Source organism: Aegilops tauschii, chromosome 1 (genome assembly GCF_002575655.3).
Source record: "Aegilops tauschii subsp. strangulata cultivar AL8/78 chromosome 1, Aet v6.0, whole genome shotgun sequence".
NCBI classification, from domain to species: domain Eukaryota; kingdom Viridiplantae; phylum Streptophyta; class Magnoliopsida; order Poales; family Poaceae; genus Aegilops; species Aegilops tauschii.
In genome coordinates, this window is record NC_053035.3 from 327,508,036 (window position 1) to 327,528,469 (window position 20,434).

The 20,434-nt window shown below is 43.3% G+C and overlaps 1 protein-coding gene, 2 long non-coding RNA genes and 3 other non-coding genes across 6 annotated transcripts; all 6 read left to right on the forward strand.

Annotated features, from left to right (window-relative positions):
* Positions 1-963: 963 nt before the first annotated feature.
* LOC109758760 (uncharacterized) lies at positions 964-2,730 on the forward strand. The gene is made up of 3 exons (XR_002231880.4): positions 964-1,275; positions 1,366-1,520; positions 2,321-2,730. It is a non-coding gene; the product is annotated as an uncharacterized lncRNA (long non-coding RNA).
* On the forward strand, positions 1,606-1,678 carry TRNAK-CUU (transfer RNA lysine (anticodon CUU)). Its single transcript has one exon. It is a non-coding gene; the product is annotated as a tRNA-Lys (tRNA).
* Positions 2,731-3,301: 571 nt separating the features above from the next.
* On the forward strand, positions 3,302-3,374 carry TRNAK-CUU (transfer RNA lysine (anticodon CUU)). Its single transcript has one exon. It is a non-coding gene; the product is annotated as a tRNA-Lys (tRNA).
* Positions 3,375-3,542: 168 nt separating this feature from the next.
* Positions 3,543-3,615, forward strand: TRNAK-CUU (transfer RNA lysine (anticodon CUU)). The gene has a single exon. It is a non-coding gene; the product is annotated as a tRNA-Lys (tRNA).
* Positions 3,616-10,461: 6,846 nt separating this feature from the next.
* Positions 10,462-11,076, forward strand: LOC120961944 (metallothionein-like protein 1). Its single transcript, XM_040385787.3, has 2 exons — positions 10,462-10,604; positions 10,690-11,076. Exons 1-2 carry the CDS (start codon positions 10,552-10,554, stop codon positions 10,856-10,858), a joined length of 222 nt encoding a protein of 73 aa, XP_040241721.1. The 5' UTR covers positions 10,462-10,551; the 3' UTR covers positions 10,859-11,076.
* Positions 11,077-14,079: 3,003 nt separating this feature from the next.
* Positions 14,080-14,875, forward strand: LOC141021207 (uncharacterized). The gene is made up of 2 exons (XR_012181483.1): positions 14,080-14,379; positions 14,492-14,875. It is a non-coding gene; the product is annotated as an uncharacterized lncRNA (long non-coding RNA).
* Positions 14,876-20,434: the final 5,559 nt, after the last annotated feature.

The window sequence follows — 20,434 nt, forward strand, 5'->3', positions numbered from 1 at the left end:
ATTTAGGGCAGTGCTACGTGTCCGCCGGGTGATAAACCGATTAGATCGACCTCTGCCCGAAACAACTGTCTGATCTATCGCCCCGGCCAACTGAGGACCTTTGCAATGGCTAGCTTGTTGCGCTCAAAGGGTTGTGCAACAAGGGCCATGTTGCAAAGGTCCACCGAGGCAGCACCGCTGCCCCGCCATGGCCTGAGCGCCTCAGCCATGGAGCGTCGCCGGCAGCCGGAGTTGTCGCGCCTCCTCCCACCCAACAACCAGAGCAACTGCCTCTACTCCAACACGATGACGACGAGCTCTCATGCCGAGCACTCCTCTGGCGATTTCTGCAACTGAAACTATGTTTCTGAAACACGCATCGTGTTGCAATGCTTGGTCTCGTACGATCTAATGCCGGGCGCTCCTCCGGCGCTTTCTGCAACCAAGGCTATGTTTCTGAAATAAGACACACGTTGCATAAGAAAAAATATTCATCGTCCAATCATTTTTTCTTCTTTCTAAAACAAGAGCTCGGCTGCATAAACCTTTCGAGACAAGTCCCCTGTTGCAAAAACCTTCTGAAACAATACACTTGTTGGAAAAAAAAGTGGTTGCACGTGTCTTGTGGCCGGCACGAGCGCTCAATCAAGTTCAATCTGACGGCTATGCAGGCGGCGGACGTTGTGCGTGCATTAGCCGACCGAAGGATGGCGTTTTCCATATATAATTTACACCCAAACATGTCAAAATGAGATTAATCTTTTCTTTTGTTGAGGAGTCAAAATATATATAAGATTAATCAAGACCCAGAGTGGTTTCACGTCCACATCATAGGCGGACATGGGCTGCCCCTGCCTCTGGCCCAGTTCCTCGCGGAGCAGCTCGCCTGCTTCAGAGAGAGTCCCGCACGAGCACGCAGAAGTAACCAATCCTCAACCTTTGCGAAAAAAAAGAAAAAAAAAAAGAACATCACGACGGCACGACGTGCCGTGTCAAGCTAGGATAGGATAAGCATGGTTCGCATCGCACTCCTTTGGCTTTGGGCGTTCCTCCTGTTCCACGTGTAGCACCGTCGTGTGCCTCCCCTCCACGATCGAAATAGACCCGCCGGCAGCGCGGGTGCTACTCCCCTAGGGCTTGTCCAGTAGTGCAAGCGTGGGCTCGAGCCTCGTGCTCTGTCCCTCCCAGTCTCTCCGGCAATTGGCAAAGAATCCTCTCGCTTCCGCGGCACCCCATTGGCAAGACTTGGAGCCGTGCGGCCGCGGACAGGCAAAATCTTGGCGTGGGGAGTACGAAGTAAGCGATTTGTTAGCTGCGACATCGAATCAAGTCAAATCTGAGTCTGTGCTGCAGCTTTCCGGCCCTGATCTACTCTTTTCTGGACAGGAATCGGAGCTTGCTTGGCATCGTCATGGAGGATCCATCCAACCCGATCTGGGCGGCAACTGCCAGTGCCAGACATGGAGGAACCATCCAACCACCATGCCCGATGGATCCGCAGCAGAAAGTCCGCATCCCCGCAGAGATCTCGTGAATCCGAGGTATGATTTTCATGGATGGCGATTCGAGCAAGGCAGGGATTGCCGCATCTGAGTAAGTGGATGAACTGAAATGTCTCTGCATCAAGCCCGTCTAGCTCAGTTGGTAGAGCGCAAGGCTCTTAACCTTGTGGTCGTGGGTTCGAGCCCCACGGTGGGCGATTCCTTTTCTTTTTGGGAAAACTACCATCATTCAGCCTGAAGTTTCTGACAGAAACGAAGCTCCTTTACAGAGCAAACATCACTGCTCATCCCGCCATGTCAACCATGGTGAACGAGGTCAGGAGCTACCTGACCCGAGATCGAGAGATCTTGTGTGCTACGGGCTACCGATGCCCGTGGTCAAAGCAGGTTCGAGCCATGTGAGCTCACTGTCCGTACCATCGTTTAGTTGCTGATGTTTGTGTTCGAACTAAGGTTCGAAAGATGTGAGGTCGTGTAACTTTGGCGCTCTGCAAGTTGCTGGAAGCCTGGAAGGATGCAGAACCGACTTTACATTTTATGACTGCCCTTCATATAATTTCCGTTGCATGAACCATTGCCATGCCTGGAAAGTTTCTTTTTTGTTAGTACTGCATTTCTAAGATTTAACTGCTCCGTTCTGCTGTGGTTACTCTCTGTATAAACTTCGAACGTAGTATCATCATGTCAGGCCCGTCTAGCTCAGTTGGTAGAGCGCAAGGCCCTTGTGGCGTCGTAGGTTCGAGCCCCACGGTGGGCGATTTTCATTGTTTTTCCATCTTCGGGTTTGAGTTACTTATTTTCTTTCCCTTCTCTGAAAAAAAAAACTACTATCATTTCAGCATGAAGTCTCTCACAGAAACGAAGCTCCTTTCCAGAGCAAACCTCCCTATTGGTCACACTATGTGCAGCTATGGTCAACGTTCTCAGGAGCTACCTGACTGGAGATGGAGAGATTTTGTATGATATTCCCGTGCCATCCTTTAGTTCAGCTCATGTTTCAATTAAAATCTCTTCATGCTTGCCGATGTTCATGTAACGACTTTACATTTTAGTGACTACGATTCATGTAGGTTCTGTTGCATGCACCATTACCATGCCTTGGGAGTACTACCTCCGTCCGGGTTTATTAGGTCCGAGTAGTGAGAAGTAGTGTTGTAACGAGGTATATGTAAACTTATGGTGGAGGCATTCCTTGCCTTTCTTCTTTAATATATAATGTGCACATTCGTGCATATTCGAGAAAAATAAATATTTTGAGCCAAACTTTCATCATTCATATGACTAACAAAATATAGATTCTATGCTACAAAAAGTACACTATTGGATTGGATTTGTATTTGAAAGAGCTTTTTGAAGGTATAATTTTTATGATATATACTTGTGTCTCTCGTGGTGTTGATCTTTCTGCCTGCTAGCTAGGTCATGCCCTCTCCTGGGTGGCACTTTTTTCTCATCTTATGTAACCTTGTTACCTGTATGGTTTTCGGCCCAGTTTCCCTCGTAAACGGGGTCAACTTGTTTAGCTTTTTGATCCGGTTTCCCTTATAAACTGGATCAGCCAAAGCTTAAGGGGTGACTCTTGGCTTTGGCCGCTTTTTGAGCAATATATTCAGATAGGGATCCTCTCCCCCCTGTGACCATTCAATAAAAAATGATATATAGTTTACATTTTATTAGTTAAATTTGTTGGTCAAATTTTAGCCCAAAATGAGAGAGGGCCTACTAAATCCGGACGGAGGTAGTATTTTTGTTAGTGGTGGCTGTTCCATTTTGCTTTAGTTACTTAGGTCTATACTGTAAACGTGGAAATGACATGCAAAGCCCGTCTAGCTCAGTTGGTAGAGCGCAAGGCTCTTAACCTTGTGGTCGTGGGTTCGAGCCCCACGGTGGGCGATACACCATTTTTTGTACCATCTTTTGAATTTCAGGAATAGTTGAGTTATTTAGTTTCCCTTCTTTGGATAACTACAATAATTTCACTTATATTTTTGTTAGTGGTGGCTGTTCCATTTTGCTTTAGTTACTTAGGTCTATACTGTAAACGTGGAAATGACATGCAAAGCCCGTCTAGCTCAGTTGGTAGAGCGCAAGGCTCTTAACCTTGTGGTCGTGGGTTCGAGCCCCACGATGGGCGATACACCATTTTTTGTACCATCTTTTGAATTTCAGGAATAGTTGAGTTATTTAGTTTCCCTTCTTTGGATAACTACAATAATTTCACTTATATTTAGGAACGGAGAGAGTATCTGCTAAGGCTTGCCCAAGGAATAGTTGAGTTATTTAGTTTCCCTTCTTTGGATAACTACAATCATTTCACTTATATTTAGGAACGGAGGGAGTATCTGCTAAGGCTTGCCCAAGGTTTTACCTTGACCTCGCTTCCTTTCGAAGAATCCAAGCTTGTACCATGGTTTGGTTCAGTTCATGTCCAGTACAAGTTGAGTAGGGATGTAAATGGCACGATACGGCGCCGCAAGGAAAAGATGGTACTTCCCTTGGACAGTGAACAAGGTGATTGCACCAATCCTGGAGGCCTTCCGGAAACAATTTGCTAAGATAGCAGTGTATGGGCTCCAGGTCTCCATCACTCCATTGCAAGCTTGAATTACTTCTAAAGAACCAGATCCAATAATAATTGGTGAGGATCCAAGGCTTTCCACAAGATCTAAACCTTTCTGAATCGTTGTGGTCTCCGTTGTTGTCGCGTCCAAAAGATTGTTTAAAACCAAGATGCTCTTGCAAGAGCCTAACCACGACTGTTCCCAAGGACGGTAGCAGCCGCTCCAGAGTCATTTTACAAAAATGTAGCATCCAAATTTAATATATAAACCTTGCTGGAGGTTTCTCCCATTTAACAACCACCTCATTACTCTGGAGTGGACAGTACACTTTGCAAAATTTGATGTGATTGTGTTTATACTTCTGGGATTCTGGACAGTTTCTCTTCTCTGCCGCCAAATATACCAAACAGCCACTACAACAGATTCTCTTAGTCACAGCTGCCCCTATCACTGGCGACTGCTTTGTTGATTGTGTTAGCAATTCTGCTAGAATAACATATGGAGTGATTCTCGTAGTCCAAGCTGCCCTATCAGTGGCCTGATCTGCCCATATCTTGAACCCAGCAATAACCTCCTGAAACCAAGAGCACTCCAAATCTCCTATGTACGACTGCAAGCGAACAACATATGGCACACATCTTCAGCACCCGTCAATAGACTGGATATTCAGGAGAGACCTTAGTGTGACAATCAATAAGTATATCCCTACCAACAAGGATAGCAGGCAGCGCTTGCCATGTGAAAATCTAGAACTTACTTGGAACCTTATCTGTTGTGGAGTTTATCTACTTCTCAATTCTCATTAGCTCTCCATGCGTACGACAAGTAAGTTTGAAGGATTTAATTTACATAATATTACTACTTCATTCTGATGCCATTTTGGGTGTTCAATATTGTACTGTAGGTGACATTTTATTGTTACTAGCTAAATACGTGTACGTTACAATTAATACACAAATAGAAATGAAAGAACTAATAGGCTCAACCACATGTGTTGAGCACAACACATCGTGACAAATACCTACATGTTTCCTCTATGATGACATCCAAGCAACCATTGAAATTTTCGAGAATGCTAAGCCGACCAAATAATACTTCCGTAAATAGTAATACGTGCTTATGGAAAGAACTTGCATGACATCTTTTGTCCTACCCTCCCGTGGCAGCGGGGTCCATAAGAAAACTAAGGGATATTAAGGCCTTTTTTTAATAGAGAACTGGAACAAAGCATTAACACATAGTGAATGCATGAACTCCTTAAACTACGGTCATCATCGGAAAGTATCCCGATTACTGTCACACCGGAGTTTACGGATCATAACACGTAATAGGTGAATATGACTTGCAAGATCGGATCTAGAACATAGATATAATGGTGAAAACATAAACGGTTCAGATCTAAAATCATGGCACCCGGGCCCAAAGTGATAAGCATTAAGCATGGCAAAGTCATAACAATATCAATCTCAGAACATAGTGGATACTAGGGATCAAGCCCTAACAAAACTAACTCGATTACATGATGAATCTCATCCAACTCCTCACCGACCAGCGAGCCTACGAAGGAATTACTCACTCCCAATGGGGAGCATCATGGAATTGGCGATGAAGAAGGGTTGGTGATGATGAAGATCGAAGATTCCCCTCTCCGGAGCCCCAAACGGGCTCCAGATCTGGTCTCCCGATGAAGAACAGGAGGCAGGGGCGGCTCCGTCTCGTGAAACGCGATAATTCTTTCTCCCCGATTTTTCTCTCCAAAAATAGGATTTTATAGCGTCGGAGATAGGGTCTGCGGGGCCACCAGGTGGGCACAACCCACCTAGGCGCGCCCTTGTGGGTTGTGCTCACCCAGGGGGCCCCTCCAGTGATTCTTGGCTCCAGTATTTTTCTTTTATTATATAAAAATTCTCCAAAAAGTTTCGTTCCATTCCAAGAACTTTAATTTCTACACAAAAACAACACCATGGTAGTTCTACTGAAAATAGCGTCAGTCCGGATTTGTTTCATTCAAATCATGCAAATTAGAGTCCAAAACAAGAGCAAAAGCATTAGGAAAAGTAGATACGACGGAGACGTATCAGTGGCTTAGAGTGGTTGGCAAGGAGTGGAATGATGGATGTGGATGGTTTCCAACTCGAATGGGTATGGTACCGAATATATAGAGGAGATCCAAAACCTGATCATTACTCAAATGTAACATAGGCTTGGAAGCACCAGTAGGACTCTAGCGGAACTATGGAACTGGGTCTAATATATTTGAGCAGACGGAGCATTGTTCACAAACATGAAGAAATACATTGCTCGAAAGTGACAATGGAGAATTCGCGGTGGTTCCAAACACAAAAAGGTGGCACCTTTTCTACTAAGACATAATGGCTGGAATTATCGATGAGACATATAGCTCGGTAGAGCATGATATGTCTCAAACGCATCTATAATTTTTTGATATGTTCATACTACTCTTATATCATGTTGGCATAGTTTTAGCACTATTCTATATCATCTTATTGGTCGAACCTATTAATTGAGTGCCCAGTGCACATTGCTGTTTTTTCATGTTTTTTAGACTTTTTTAAAAACACCGCTTTAGGAATAGAAAAATTATTTTTTGGAGGTTTTACACCAAGACGAAGCCAGGGGCACTAGAGGGGGCCAGGGAGGCGACAAGGTCTCCCCCCACGTGACCTTCTTTTGGGACACAAGGTGGAGCCACGTGAGGCCCCTAGGGCACCTCCCATGCCGCCTCTCGGTCCCCCTGCCTTTATATTCTCCCGAAACCCTAAAAATACTCCCTCCGTTCAAAAATACTTGTCATTAAAATGGATAAAAAGGATGTATCTAAAACTAAAATACGTCTAGATATATCTCCTTTTATCCATTTTGATGACAAGCATTTCGTGACGGAGGGAGTAGTTATCAAGGATTGTTTTACGCCGCCGCCACCTCCTATTCCGCATTGATCCAATCTGGAGGCCTTTTTCGTAGTCTCCCGGAGGAGGAATTCATCGTTGGAATCATCTTCATCGCCCTTGTTTCCACCATGTTCATGTGTGAGTAGTCTTCCATGGACTATGGGTCCATAATATTAGCTAGATGGCGTCCTCTATCCCTTGTTATCAATACAATGATCACATGAGCTTCCTAACATGATTGTGATCATCTGATGTGATTAATGGTGTATTTTTTGCGGTGTGATGAATTGCCATCTTATTATCAGGTTTATATATGATTTATTTTGGACTAATGTGAGTTCTTTATTGCATGATTTATAGACAAATATGCTTCCCAATCTATTAGTCTTTGCACCGGCCATGTTTAGATGAATGATCTATGAGAGGGAGTTGTGTATGTTAGTTCAGTTTAACCTTGCAAGTTAGATATGCATGTTGGATAGTGATTTATAGACAAATATTCTCTTCGTGACAAAAAGAGAAAAAAAAAGCCTTGTATTGTGTTATCGCCACTATGGATAAAAAGACAGTCCGATAGTTGTCTCAGTGATGATCTGGAGGTAAATATAATATACTATCAACATTATGCCACCTTGCTTAATGCAATGCTCTATTTTTATTTAATACTTTGATATGCATGTTGGATAGTGGTTTCTAGTGGAGTATTAGCCATAGATGCATATGGATAACGGTATGTGGATATAAATTCGCAGTGTCTATGTGAAATCATGACTGATATGATCAATCATAAAAACTTCAATTTAATCGATATGCAACAGTAATTATTCACCACACCTATGTTATGTTTTATAAGAGATGTCACTAGTGAAATTATCAAACTCGGTCCATTATTCCTCATAAATTCAACCTTGATCAACTATTTTCTTATTGTTTACAATCTAAACCATTTTATTACTTACTTGTAATCATCACTTCCAACCACAAAATACATTAATATTTGTAACTAACAAGACTAGTAAGGTTGACACCCTTAATAGGAGTGTTGGGGACCAAGTGAAATGTCTTAGTGTGTAGGTACTGATCATTGGCTACAAACCAAGACTCCACGAATTGATACCCTGGTTTTCAACTAAGGGAAAATTTGCCACTTACTACAAACCCTTCATGGCCAAACCATCTACGTCGCTAAGAGTAAGGATATCAGCAGAGAGAAGCAGTGGCCTACAAAAAGATCATCGCAAGACTTAAGAAATTTGCATAGAAGAGCTATGTGGCCACTCGAAAGCTCAAGACGAATAAGCGTATTTATCAAATTTATACTATGATCAGAGAAAAGCAAACTGGGATGATTCAGAAGTGTCGATTAAATGTGATGCTTGGAATGTCGAACAAAACAAGACGTTTTGTCAAAGTGGAATATAGGGATCGACAGCTCTGAAACAAAAATAACGATGGTTCTGAACAGTTGAGTCTGGGTTATCTCTTAGCATGAATAAACCTAAGTGGCTCGGTAGTACCGGAAGAAAATCTTTGGAGGTACGGAGGCTTAATTAGAGAAATCCGTACATGGCTTGGAAGTGGATTTTGGATAACTTTGTATTAGGATCTATTATTGGAATTCAAACCAAAGTATTTTCTTGCACCCCTATTCATAGTATGATTGTCTTGTACTAAATGTGATTCTTGGATTCACCAAAATACCTATGAAAGTAAAAACTATGAGCTTGATGAGGACACCAACTAGAAAAGTTGTTTGTGGGGTCACGAATCATTTCTCATTAGCCATAGAGAATATGAAAATTGGTCTAAGGTCTTAAAATAAACTCATTGAAATCATTAGTCCTCATGTGCCTAGCACTGGCGAGGGACGCGTGGATGTGTGTTTCCGGCTGATATGATTGGGTCTAGTCAGCGTTGGCCTCCAGCGGATCCGCTTGGATCTGGTGAGCTTTGTCTCTGGCAGGTCCGTTTGGATTCGGCTGGCACTCGTGGTCGTTGGTGTATTTGTAGGTATAGTCCTTCCGTTATGCGCTTTTTTCGTCGCCGACAGTTGCTGCACTAATGTATTCGCACGTTGGGCCTTAGCACGATGACTCCCAGTTGTCAATTACAACAAGATTTTACCGTCTCTGATGAGGTAGGGGCGATGATGGCGGCATACCTTCGGCTTGTTCCAGTATTTGTAGTCTTCGCGAGGTGGTCCGTGGACCTGGTTATAATTTTAGTTACTCTTAAAAATCTTTCTACAATTGTTATATATTATTAGTAGACGGAAGGACTTTTCACAAAAAAAGAATGATGAGTCCATACAAATATTTCTTCATCTGAAAGTTATTCGTTCCTTTTGAAAAAGGTTGTGTGCATGACTCGATGCACAGGCCGAGAGATATTCCCTCTTTTTGAAGAAAAAAATGGTTCCTTTTGAGGCAAAAAATAATCAAAATAAATGATGGTAAGCATAAGAGACCACAACACAAAGAAGGCTCATTTCTTGCAGGCGTACAACGACCGATGTTAGTAATTATAAAATGACTTAAAATTAGGTCTTGATATCTTACGTTCACTAATTAATCAACTAACGTTAGTGTTGGTGCTATATATTCAAAAGGGAAGGAAAGTCAACTACGCATTGTTGCTTTAGCAGAAAGCAAGACCCCGTTTTTGTTTTTGTTAAGTTCAATGTCTTAATTGAGGCTGTGTGGCGGTGGTGATGTTGCTCAATAGAAATAATGTCTCTCACGTCCTATCTCTACCCTGATGGTGCGAATAGCGTCAGTCGAAGGATGTGTGGAGTGTGTCTCCGTCGGATCTCACGGGATTCAGTCGATGCTGGTCTTTGATGGATCTATTTGGATCCAGTTTTTGTTCGTCTTCGTTCGTGTGGTTACAGGTTTGATCTTTCTGATCTACAAATCTCTTCATCGGGGATGGTTGCTGCTCTGTTGTGTTGGTCCTTTGGGTCCTTAGCATGATGACTGCTCGGTTGTCTACTACAAGTCTACAACAAGGTTTGTCCGGCTCCGCCCCCCCCCCCCCCCCCCCCCTAAGATTGTTGTATTAAGCCTAGTATGCATGCTAATAGATGTACAATGGTTGCAAAAATGATGTATTCTTATGAGCTGGCCCTCCCTAGCAGGGATTTACTACACTTGGCCCTCCTCATACTATATTCCTGGCTCCGCCACTGGGGAGGGGCGACGACGGCGGCGCGCTTTCGGCTGGCTCCGATGTTTGTAGTCGTCACTAGGTGGTCCATGGACTTAGTTGTAATTTTTATTACCTCTAGTGTTTTCTGTACTGCCATAATTGATGAATAAATTGAAAATTTCTCTTGTAAAAAAAGAAAGCAACCATATCCCAGCACAATATAGTTTGAAATTAATACACTGAATTTAGAAAGCGCCATTGGATGAAAAATAACTTACGACGACCTATTCTAGGCATATGCATCTTGTACATACACGCAACAACGCCCTTTCCAACACACAAGCACGCCTATAAATAGCGGTGCACAAGCCGAGCATATGCATCGCCCACTGCTCACCATCCCAATCAAATCTTTCATCTTCGGCAGCCGAGCTTACAGCATTACCAAGGATGTCTTGCAGCTGTGGATCAAGCTGCGGCTGCGGCTCAAACTGCAACTGCGGGTATGCATGCTTTCTCTCTCTCTTGTAAACTAGGGTGAGTTGCCACTGAGTAGTTGAGCTGATTATTTTGATTCGCCTGATGCAGCAAGATGTACCCTAACTCGGAGAAGAGCGGCGCCACCATGCAGGCCACCGCCGTCGTCCTCGGCGTCAGGCCCGCGAAGGTGCAGTTCGAGGAGGCCGCCGAGTCCGGTGAGGCCGCCCACAGCTGCAGCTGCGGCGCCAGCTGCAAGTGCGACCCTTGCAACTGCTAAGGTGCAAGCGGTTGATGCGCTTGTGGTGATTGTTCCGTGTGTGATCGAGTGCGAATAATGAAATCGGCGCCGGCCGTCTGGTTGGTGTTGTGGTGTGGTTTGCTATTGGTGTCTTTGTGACTTGTGAAATTTTGTGTTTGTGTGCGCGGAGTTTATGTGTGTGTCTTTGAAATGGTCCATCTGAACTGAAGTGAATATACAAAACAGGTTCGTGCAAAGTGTGAATTATTAGCCGCGTCTTACATATTTCTATCTTATTTCATAACATAGAAAGATGAAAGATAAACATAATTCTTTCGCACACGGGTGCCAATATATTTCTCTACATGAACATATTTAAGTTACTCTACAAAGGGTTTGAAAGTAGAAAGAAGTCTGGTCATGGGAAGAGAAAGATAAAACAAGTTATGTACTAAGTAGGCTTAAGGATTGTGTTATTACCATGCAATTTGAAATCATTATCATAGTACTTCGTTTCTAAATATAATATATCATCGGTTCATCACATGCAATGAGAGTAGAGGAGGGGGTACCATTTTTGAATGATTGTCGAGTGGGTAACTTCACCACTTGTGTTGCAAGGTGAGCACACCGGGCCTTATGCAGGCAACCAAACAACAAGGGTTTGACTCGTTTGGGCTTGTACCCGGTGGTTTGTGTGGGAACTCCATGCAACCAAATGTACCCCTAAGCATGTATGTTGGTTGTATCATTGTTTGACATACTTACATCAGAATTCAGCGGTTGGGAGACATTAGATAAGGGTTTATTTGATTCGCGTGATCCATAAGACAAATCAATAAGATAAATGTAGGCATGCATTGTCATGTCCACTTGAATCCCACGAGATTGAATTCCCACCAAGATTTGCCTAATTTCATCGTGGAAAAAACACTATTTCCAATAGTTTAAGTAAATGGAATTTTGCTTTGAAATACAGTGCAAAGGAACATGGAGTATAGTTCTACAAACCAAACAACGCACTTGAAAATGTTACTCTCTGAAATTTCTATAAATCCTTTTAAGTCATTAAGACTCCCTCGAAGCGCATAGTCAAGTCCTAACAAACCAACGATCCAAAGACATAATCAGATACCAAGTAGACAAGTGTTGGTCATACAATTTGTAAACATCCAATGATGTATTTCTCATACATGAATGGTTCTCCGGGAAAATGAACATATGACTAAACATAGAGCTAGGTATCTCTAATGCATGGTCCTGGTCAATACAATTTCCTAACACTAATAGATGGAAAAACACTTCTTAAGAAGGAAACATGTAGATGGGTAGGAATTGTAAATAAGATAGACACATGTAGTTCTGTTTGTTCAACCAAGAGTTACTGAAACGTGAACTAGCCTATGGTTGGATGGTTAGGAGGACAGTGTTATACCCAGCCCACCAGAGTTCAGGTCCTAGACTTGACACTAGTGCTCGCATTTTTCTGGATTTATTTCAGGCCCTCTGACGATGCGCATTGAGTGGGACAAGACGTTCCCGTTGACTATGAAGACGTCTAAATGCTTTCTTTTCTAAAAACATGTTCCACTGAGAATAAACAGTGATGGTAATAAGGCTGTAAGGTTTATACAAATAAAGAGATGGTAAGGGTAAAAAAAACAAAGAAGGCACATTTCGGGCCGGCAAGCTAGCTATCGTTGAAGTCAACTGATATAAAATGAATTAAAATGTTGTTTTCTTATTAGGTCGGTCTTGCATTAATTGAGCAGCTAACATACATAGTTCCTTTGAACACGCATCTAAGCACTCATTTTCCTTATAAAGAAGGAGAGTGTTAAGAACTTAAGATGACGCATACCACGCGTCGTTGCTTTAGAAGAAAGCAACAATGACACAGTATACGCCACAAATATACAGAAATTATATTTCAATAACTCTTTAGAAGAAAGCAACTGTTAGAATTAATGGGCTAGGCCCATAGCAATTTCTGAAATCTCAAAGCCCATGTGTAAAATGGCAAGTGGTGGTGCTAAGTTTAGTCCCACCTTGGAAGTTGAAGAAGAGTTGGACCTCTTTATATAGTGGGTTCTCTCCACCACTCTAAGTGGTGTGTGAGAAGAGAAAGGGAAAACCACACGCGCGCGCTCGCTCGCCTCGCTGGGCCGTGGCGAGGCGTACATGCGCGTGAGACACACCGAAAAACACCTAGGGTTTTGCCTCATCTCACAACTTGCGCCGCCATCGTAGTCTACTCCATCCCAAACGCCGGCGTGCATCGGCGCGTAGGAGAGCAGGTCTCCGGAACCGTTCGTCTTTGCGATCCTACACCGGGAGAGGACGAATTAGGTTTTTGGGAAGCGCTGTGCGCGACTGCTCAAATTCGTCATCACGGGTCGTCTTCCGTCCAAGTCGGGCGGTGCTACTCATCGTCGTATTCATCGCCGTCAGCAGCAGATCGTCGCCAACATCGTCATCAACACTGTCGCACCCATAATAGCTAACGATCAGTACGTCCAACATCCTCTGTTCATGTCTGTTTCTACAGCTATTGTTACGTGTTTGCTGCTGTTATGCATGTCTTGCTATTCTTCTAGTTTGCTAGATTATTGCATGCTAGTATCTCTTCTAGTCATGAATTATTTACTGGAATTAATCATGAACTTGCCTAATATTCCAACAATCCAAAAACCTAAGTATAGGCAATTTCCTGAGTTAACTATGGCTGGATTCGCTGATGCACTGAGGCCGAATAAGTTTACCGGTGTGCACTTTAAGAGGTGGCAGGTGAAGACCACGCTCTGGCTTACTGCTCTGAAAGTTTTCCACGCTAGTGTTGGTGCTCCAGAGGGAATGACCGACGAAGATCGGAGAAAATTCCAGGAAGCCAATACTATGTTTGTGGGATGCATTCTGAGTGTTCTTGCTGACCGTCTGTATGATGTGTACATGCACATAAACGACGGAAAAATTCTGTGGGATGCACTGAATGCAAAATTCGGTGCAACAGATGCAGGCAGTGAACTGTACATCATGAAGAGTTTTCATGACTACAAGATGGTGAATAACCGTTCTATGGTTGAACAAGCTCATGAGATACAGTGCATTGTGAAGGAACTTGAACTCCTTAAATGTGTTCTACCCGACAAATTCGTGGCTGGATGCATGATTGCAAAGTTGCCTCCTTCATGGAGGAATTTCGCCACAACTCTGAAGCATAAGAGACAGGAGATATCAGTTGAAAATCTGATTGCATCTCTTGATGTTGAAGAAAAAGCTCGGGCTAAAGATACCACTGAAAAAGGAGGTGAGGTTCAGCCTACTGCTAACATGGTGCAGAGGTACCCACAGAACAAGAACAAAGGGAAGAACAAACATGTTTTCAACAAGCCTACCAAGACTACTACCTTCAAGAAGAAGAAGTTCAACAAGGCTGAGCTAGAGTGCTACGCCTGTGGGAAGCCTGGACACTTTTCCAAGGAATGCCCTGAACGTGCAGACCGCAGAGGGAAAACAAGCTCCAAGACTGTCAACATGGTGACCGCTAGCAATACTGATGGGTATGGTAATTTACCTATTGTGCTTTCAGTATTTCAATCATCTTCGTGGTGGATTGATTCGGGTGCTAACGTTCATGTGTGTGCTGACATCTCCCTGTTTACTTCTTATCAGGTCGCAAGGGATTCTTCCGTCCTAATGGGGAATGGGTCACATGCTTCTGTTCGTGGCATTGGCACGGTGGATCTGAAGTTTACTTCGGGAAAGATCGTGCAACTAAGGAACGTGCAGCATGTCCCTACTATGAACAAGAATCTAGTTAGCGGCTCCCTTCTATGTCGAGATGGATTTAAGGTAGTTTTAGAGTCCAATAAAGTAATCGTGTCAAGATTTGGACAATTTATAGGAAAAGGCTATGAGTGCGGAGGCTTGTTCCGCTTTTCTCTTTCAGATTTTTGCAATAAGTCAATAAACCAAATTTGTGCTAATGTTAATGATGATGCAAGTATTTGGCACTCTCGTTTATGTCATATTAATTTTGGTTTAATGTCTCGGCTATCCAGCATGAGTTTAATTCCGAACTACATAGTTGCCAAAGGTTCTAAGTGCCATAGTTGTGTGCAATCTAAGCAACCTCGAAAGCCTCATAAGGCTGCCGAGGAGAGAAACTTGGCACCTCTAGAACTCATACATTCTGATCTTTGTGAGATGAATGGTGTGTTGACAAAAGGTGGAAAGAGATATTTCATGACTTTGATTGATGATGCGACTAGATTTTGCTATGTTTATTTGTTGCAAACTAAAGATGAAGCATTAGACTACTTTAAAATCTATAAAGCTGAAGTTGAAAATCAACTAGAGAGAAAGATCAAGCGTCTTAGGTCCGATCGTGGTGGAGAGTATTTTCCAAAAGTTTTTGATGAATTTTGTGAGGAACATGGTATTATTCATGAGAGGACGCCTCCCTATTCACCTCAATCAAATGGAGTGGCCGAGAGGAAAAACCGCACATTGACTGACTTGGTGAATGCCATGTTAGACACTGCTGGTTTATCTAAGGCATGGTGGCGGGAGGCTCTATTGACTTCATGTCATGTCCTGAATAGAGTTCCCAACAATAATAAAGAGAAAACCCCTTATGAGGAGTGGGTTGGGAGAAAACCATCACTTTCTTATTTGCGCACTTGGGGATGTTTGGCAAAGGTCAATATTCCTATTCCTAAGAAACGCAAACTTGGACCAAAGACAGTGGATTGTGTCTTTCTAGGGTATGCTCAACGGAGCATTGCTTATAGGTTTTTAGTGGTAAAATCTGAAGTACCTGATATGCATGTTGATACTATAATGGAATCTCGTGATGCAACATTTTTTGAGAACATATTTCCTATGAAAGATATGCATAGCATTGCTAGATTTTCTTCTGAGATAATTCCTGAATCTAGTACAACTGATGAATATTTCGAACAATCACATGAGGAAGTCCTTGAGAAGGATAACAATGAAGTTCCTAGAAGGAACAAGAGACAAAGGATTGCAAAATCCTTTGGTGATGATTTCATTGTATACCTTGTGGACGACACACCCAAGACAATTGCAGAAGCATATGCATCTCCGGATGTAGATGATTGGAAAGAAGCTGTTCATAATGAGATGGACTCAATTCTTTCTAATGGAACTTGGGAACTAACTGATAGACCATATGGTTGTAAACCTGTGGGCTGTAAGTGGGTGTTCAAAAAGAAGCTAAAGCCTGATGGTACTATTGATAAGTACAAGGCGCGGCTAGTGGCCAAGGGTTACACTCAGAAAGAAGGCGAAGATTACTTTGACACCTATTCACCCGTTGCTAGAATGACCACCATTCGAGTGTTACTTTCCTTGGCTGCCTCTTATGGTCTTATCATTCATCAAATGGATGTAAAGACAGCTTTTCTCAATGGAGAGTTGGAAGAGGAGATCCATATGGATCAGCCTGACGGGTTTGTGGTAAAGGGTGAAGAGAGAAAGGTGTGCAAGTTGTTAAAATCTTTGTATGGTCTGAAACAGGCACCTAAGCAATGGCATGAGAAGTTTGAAAGAACTCTGACTTCTGCAGGATTTGTCATTAACGAGGCTGATAGGTGTGTTTACTATCGCCATGGTGGGGGCAATAGTGTCATATTATGTTTGTATGTAGACGACATATTGATCTTTGGTACAAACATTAATGCAATTAATGAGGTCAAGTCTTTTCTATCAAAAAGTTTTGACATGAAAGATCTGGGAGAAGCCGATGTAATTCTAAACATCAAACTTATTAAGGATGAGAGTGGGATTACATTAACGCAATCTCACTATGTTGAGAAGGTCTTGAACCGATTCGGTTTTATGGATAGCAAGCCTTCTCCAACACCTTATGATCCCAGCGTGACACTCAGAAAGAACAAGAAAGAAACGAGAGATCAATTAAGATACTCTCAAATTGTCGGTTCACTCATGTACTTAGCTAGCGCTACAAGACCAGATATCTCTTTTGCTGTGAGCAAACTGAGTAGGTTCATGTCCAACCCGGGTGATGATCATTGGCATGCACTAGAAAGGGTCTTGCGCTATCTGAGAGGTACTATGAGTTACGGAATTACTTATTCAGGGCATCCTGCTGTGCTAGAAGGATATAGTGATTCAAATTGGATCTCCGATGTTGATGTACTTTACGCAACAAGTGGGTATGTATTTACTCATGGTGGTGGCGCAGTGTCATGGAGGTCTTGCAAGCAAACCATATTGACGAGGTCAACTATGGAAGCAGAATTAACTGCTTTGGACACAGCTACTGTTGAGGCAGAATGGCTGCGTGAGCTCTTGATGGACTTGCCGGTTGTTGAAAAACCTGTACCGGCTATTCTTATGAATTGTGATAACCAAACGGTTATCGCTAAAGTGAACAATTCTAAAGATAATGCAAAGTCATCAAGACACGTGAAAAGACGTTTGAAGTGTGTCAGGAAGTTGAGAAACTCCGGAGTAATAACTGTTACGTATATACAAACAGACAAAAACCTGGCAGATCCCTTTACAAAGGGACTATCACGAAATGTGATAGATATTGCATCGAGGGAGATGGGTATGAGACCCATAGATGTTACACCATAGTAGTAACCCAACCTTTGTGATCGGAGATCCCGTGAATTAGGATCTGGGAAGAACAAGCTATTGGTTAACTGAGGAGAGTAATAACTTATGATCGTCTCCAAGTGAAGATGCAAAACTCTCAGAGCTGTAAGGCTCAGATCTGTAAGGCAGGTTGGCAACATGCCTTAATGTGGTTCTATTGGCTATAATTAGCAAAGATGTTGTCCTACAGAGCAGTCTTGAAAGAACACACCTATATGAGTTCTGACTGTAAACGTCGCAGTCTATGAGATTTGGGTGATCTCTAGTAAGCTCACGAAGTGACCAGGGAGTATGACGTATAAGCTCCAAACCGCGGGGTAGCCTACTGGCGGCCAGGTACTGGTTAAGACTTTGAGTGAAACCTGTTCACACAAAACTAGCAATTCAAGGCATAGTCCATTGTCAAGTTGTGAATGGATGTAGCTTAAAGTTCTAGGCAGAAGTTCAACTTAACAGTCTCTGCTGAAACACTGGTATATTTAACAAGTGGTGAGAGAAGGCAAATCTCTAAATGGGTATTTGAGATCTGGTGGGGGGTTGTTAGAATTAATGGGCTAGGCCCATAGCAATTTCTGAAATCTCAAAGCCCATGTGTAAAATGGCAAGTGGTGGTGCTAAGTTTAGTCCCACCTTGGAAGTTGAAGAAGAGTTGGACCTCTTTATATAGTGGGTTCTCTCCACCACTCTAAGTGGTGTGTGAGAAGAGAAAGGGAAAACCACACGCGCGCGCTCGCTTGCCTCGCCTCGCCTGGCCTGGCCTGGCCGGGCCGTGGCGAGGCGAGGCGGCGCGTACATGCGACATGCGCGTGAATGGTCCGCCGAAATCCGGTCCGTCTCCTTGCAGGAGCGGAGCTTCCTTTTGCCGTTTTATTTTTATGTCTTGGCAGACAAGTTTTTGATTTCTTGTCCGGTAAGTATACGAATTAGAAACCGAGTCGGTTTGGGATTGTGGTCGCGACACAATACCGCCTCTCGTCCTAATATATATACAGCTACCGGCTGCGGCCAGAGACACACCGAAAAACACCTAGGGTTTTGCCTCATCTCACAACTTGCGCCGCCATCGTAGTCTACTCCATCCCAAACGCCGGCGTGCATCGGCGCGTGGGAGAGCAGGTCTCCGGAACCGTTCGTCTTTGCGATCCTGCACCGGGAGAGGACGAATTAGGTTTTTGGGAAGCGCTGTGCACGACTGCTCAAATTCGTCATCACGGGTCGTCTTCCGTCCAAGTCGGGCGGTGCTACTCATCGTCGTATTCATCGCCGTCAGCAGCAGATCGTCGCCAACATCGTCATCAACACTGTCGCACCCATAATAGCTAACGATCAGTACGTCCAACATCCTCTGTTCATGTCTGTTTCTACAGCTACTGTTACGTGTTTGCTGCTGTTATGCATGTCTTGTTGTTCTTCTAGTTTGCTAGATTATTGCATGCTAGTATCTCTTCTAGTCATGAATTATTTACTGGAATTAATCATGAACTTGCCTAATATTCCAACAATCCAAAAACCTAAGTATAGGCAATTTCCTGAGTTAACTATGGCTGGATTCGCTGATGCACTGAGGCCGGATAAGTTTACCGGTGTGCACTTTAAGAGGTGGCAGGTGAAGACCACGCTCTGGCTTACTGCTCTGAAAGTTTTCCACGCTAGTGTTGGTGCTCCAGAGGGAATGACCGACGAAGATCGGAGAAAATTCCAGGAAGCCAATACTATGTTTGTGGGATGCATTCTGAGTGTTCTTGCTGACCGTCTGTGTGATGTGTACATGCACATAAACGACGGAAAAATTCTGTGGGATGCACTGAATGCAAAATTCGGTGCAACAGATGCAGGCAGTGAACTGTACATCATGGAGAGTTTCATGACTACAAGATGGTGAATAACCGTTCTGTGGTTGAACAAGCTCATGAGATACAGTGCATTGTGAAGGAACTTGAACTCCTTAAATGTGTTCTACCCGACAAATTCGTGGCTGGGTGCATGATTGCAAAGTTGCCTCCTTCATGGAGGAATTTCGCCACAACTCTGAAGCATAAGAGACAGGAGATATCAGTTGAAAATCTGATCGCATCTCTTGATGTTGAAGAAAAAGCTCGGGCTAAAGATACCACTGAAAAAGGAGGTGAGGTTCAGCCTACTGCTAACATGGTGCAGAGGTACCCACAGAACAAGAACAAAGGGAAGAACAAACCTGTTTTCAACAAGCCTACCAAGACTACTACCTTCAAGAAGAAGAAGTTCAACAAGGCTGAGCTAGAGTGCTACGCCTGTGGGAAGCCTGGACACTTTTCCAAGGAATGCCCTGAACGTGCAGACCGCAGAGGGAAAACAAGCTCCAAGACTGTCAACATGGTGACCGCTAGCAATACTGATGGGTATGGTAATTTACCTATTGTGCTTTCAGTATTTCAATCATCTTCGTGGTGGATTGATTCGGGTGCTAACGTTCATGTGTGTGCTGACATCTCCCTGTTTACTTCTTATCAGGTCGCAAGGGATTCTTCCGTCCTAATGGGGAATGGGTCACATGCTTCTGTTCGTGGCATTGGCACGGTGGATCTAAAGTTTACTTCGGGAAAGATCGTGCAACTAAGGAACGTGCAGCATGTCCCTACTATGAACAAGAATCTAGTTAGCGGCTCCCTTCTATGTCGAGATGGATTTAAGGTAGTTTTAGAGTCCAATAAAGTAATCGTGTCAAGATTTGGACAATTTATAGGAAAAGGCTATGAGTGCGGAGGATTGTTCCGCTTTTCTCTTTCAGATTTTTGCAATAAGTCAATAAACCAAATTTGTGCTAATGTTAATGATGATGCAAGTATTTGGCACTCTCGTTTATGTCATATTAATTTTGGTTTAATGTCTCGGCTATCCAGCATGAAATTAATTCCGAACTTCATAGTTGCCAAAGGTTCTAAGTGCCATAGTTGTGTGCAATCTAAGCAACCTCGAAAGCCTCAT

Coding starts and splice junctions, on each gene's coding strand:
- LOC120961944 (XM_040385787.3), top strand. CDS start 10,552: ATGTCTTGCAGCTGTGGATCAAGCTGCGGCTGCGGCTCAAACTGCAAC. Junction 10,605..10,689: donor GGCTCAAACTGCAACTGCGG/GTATGCATGCTT, acceptor CGCCTGATGCAG/CAAGATGTACCCTAACTCGG.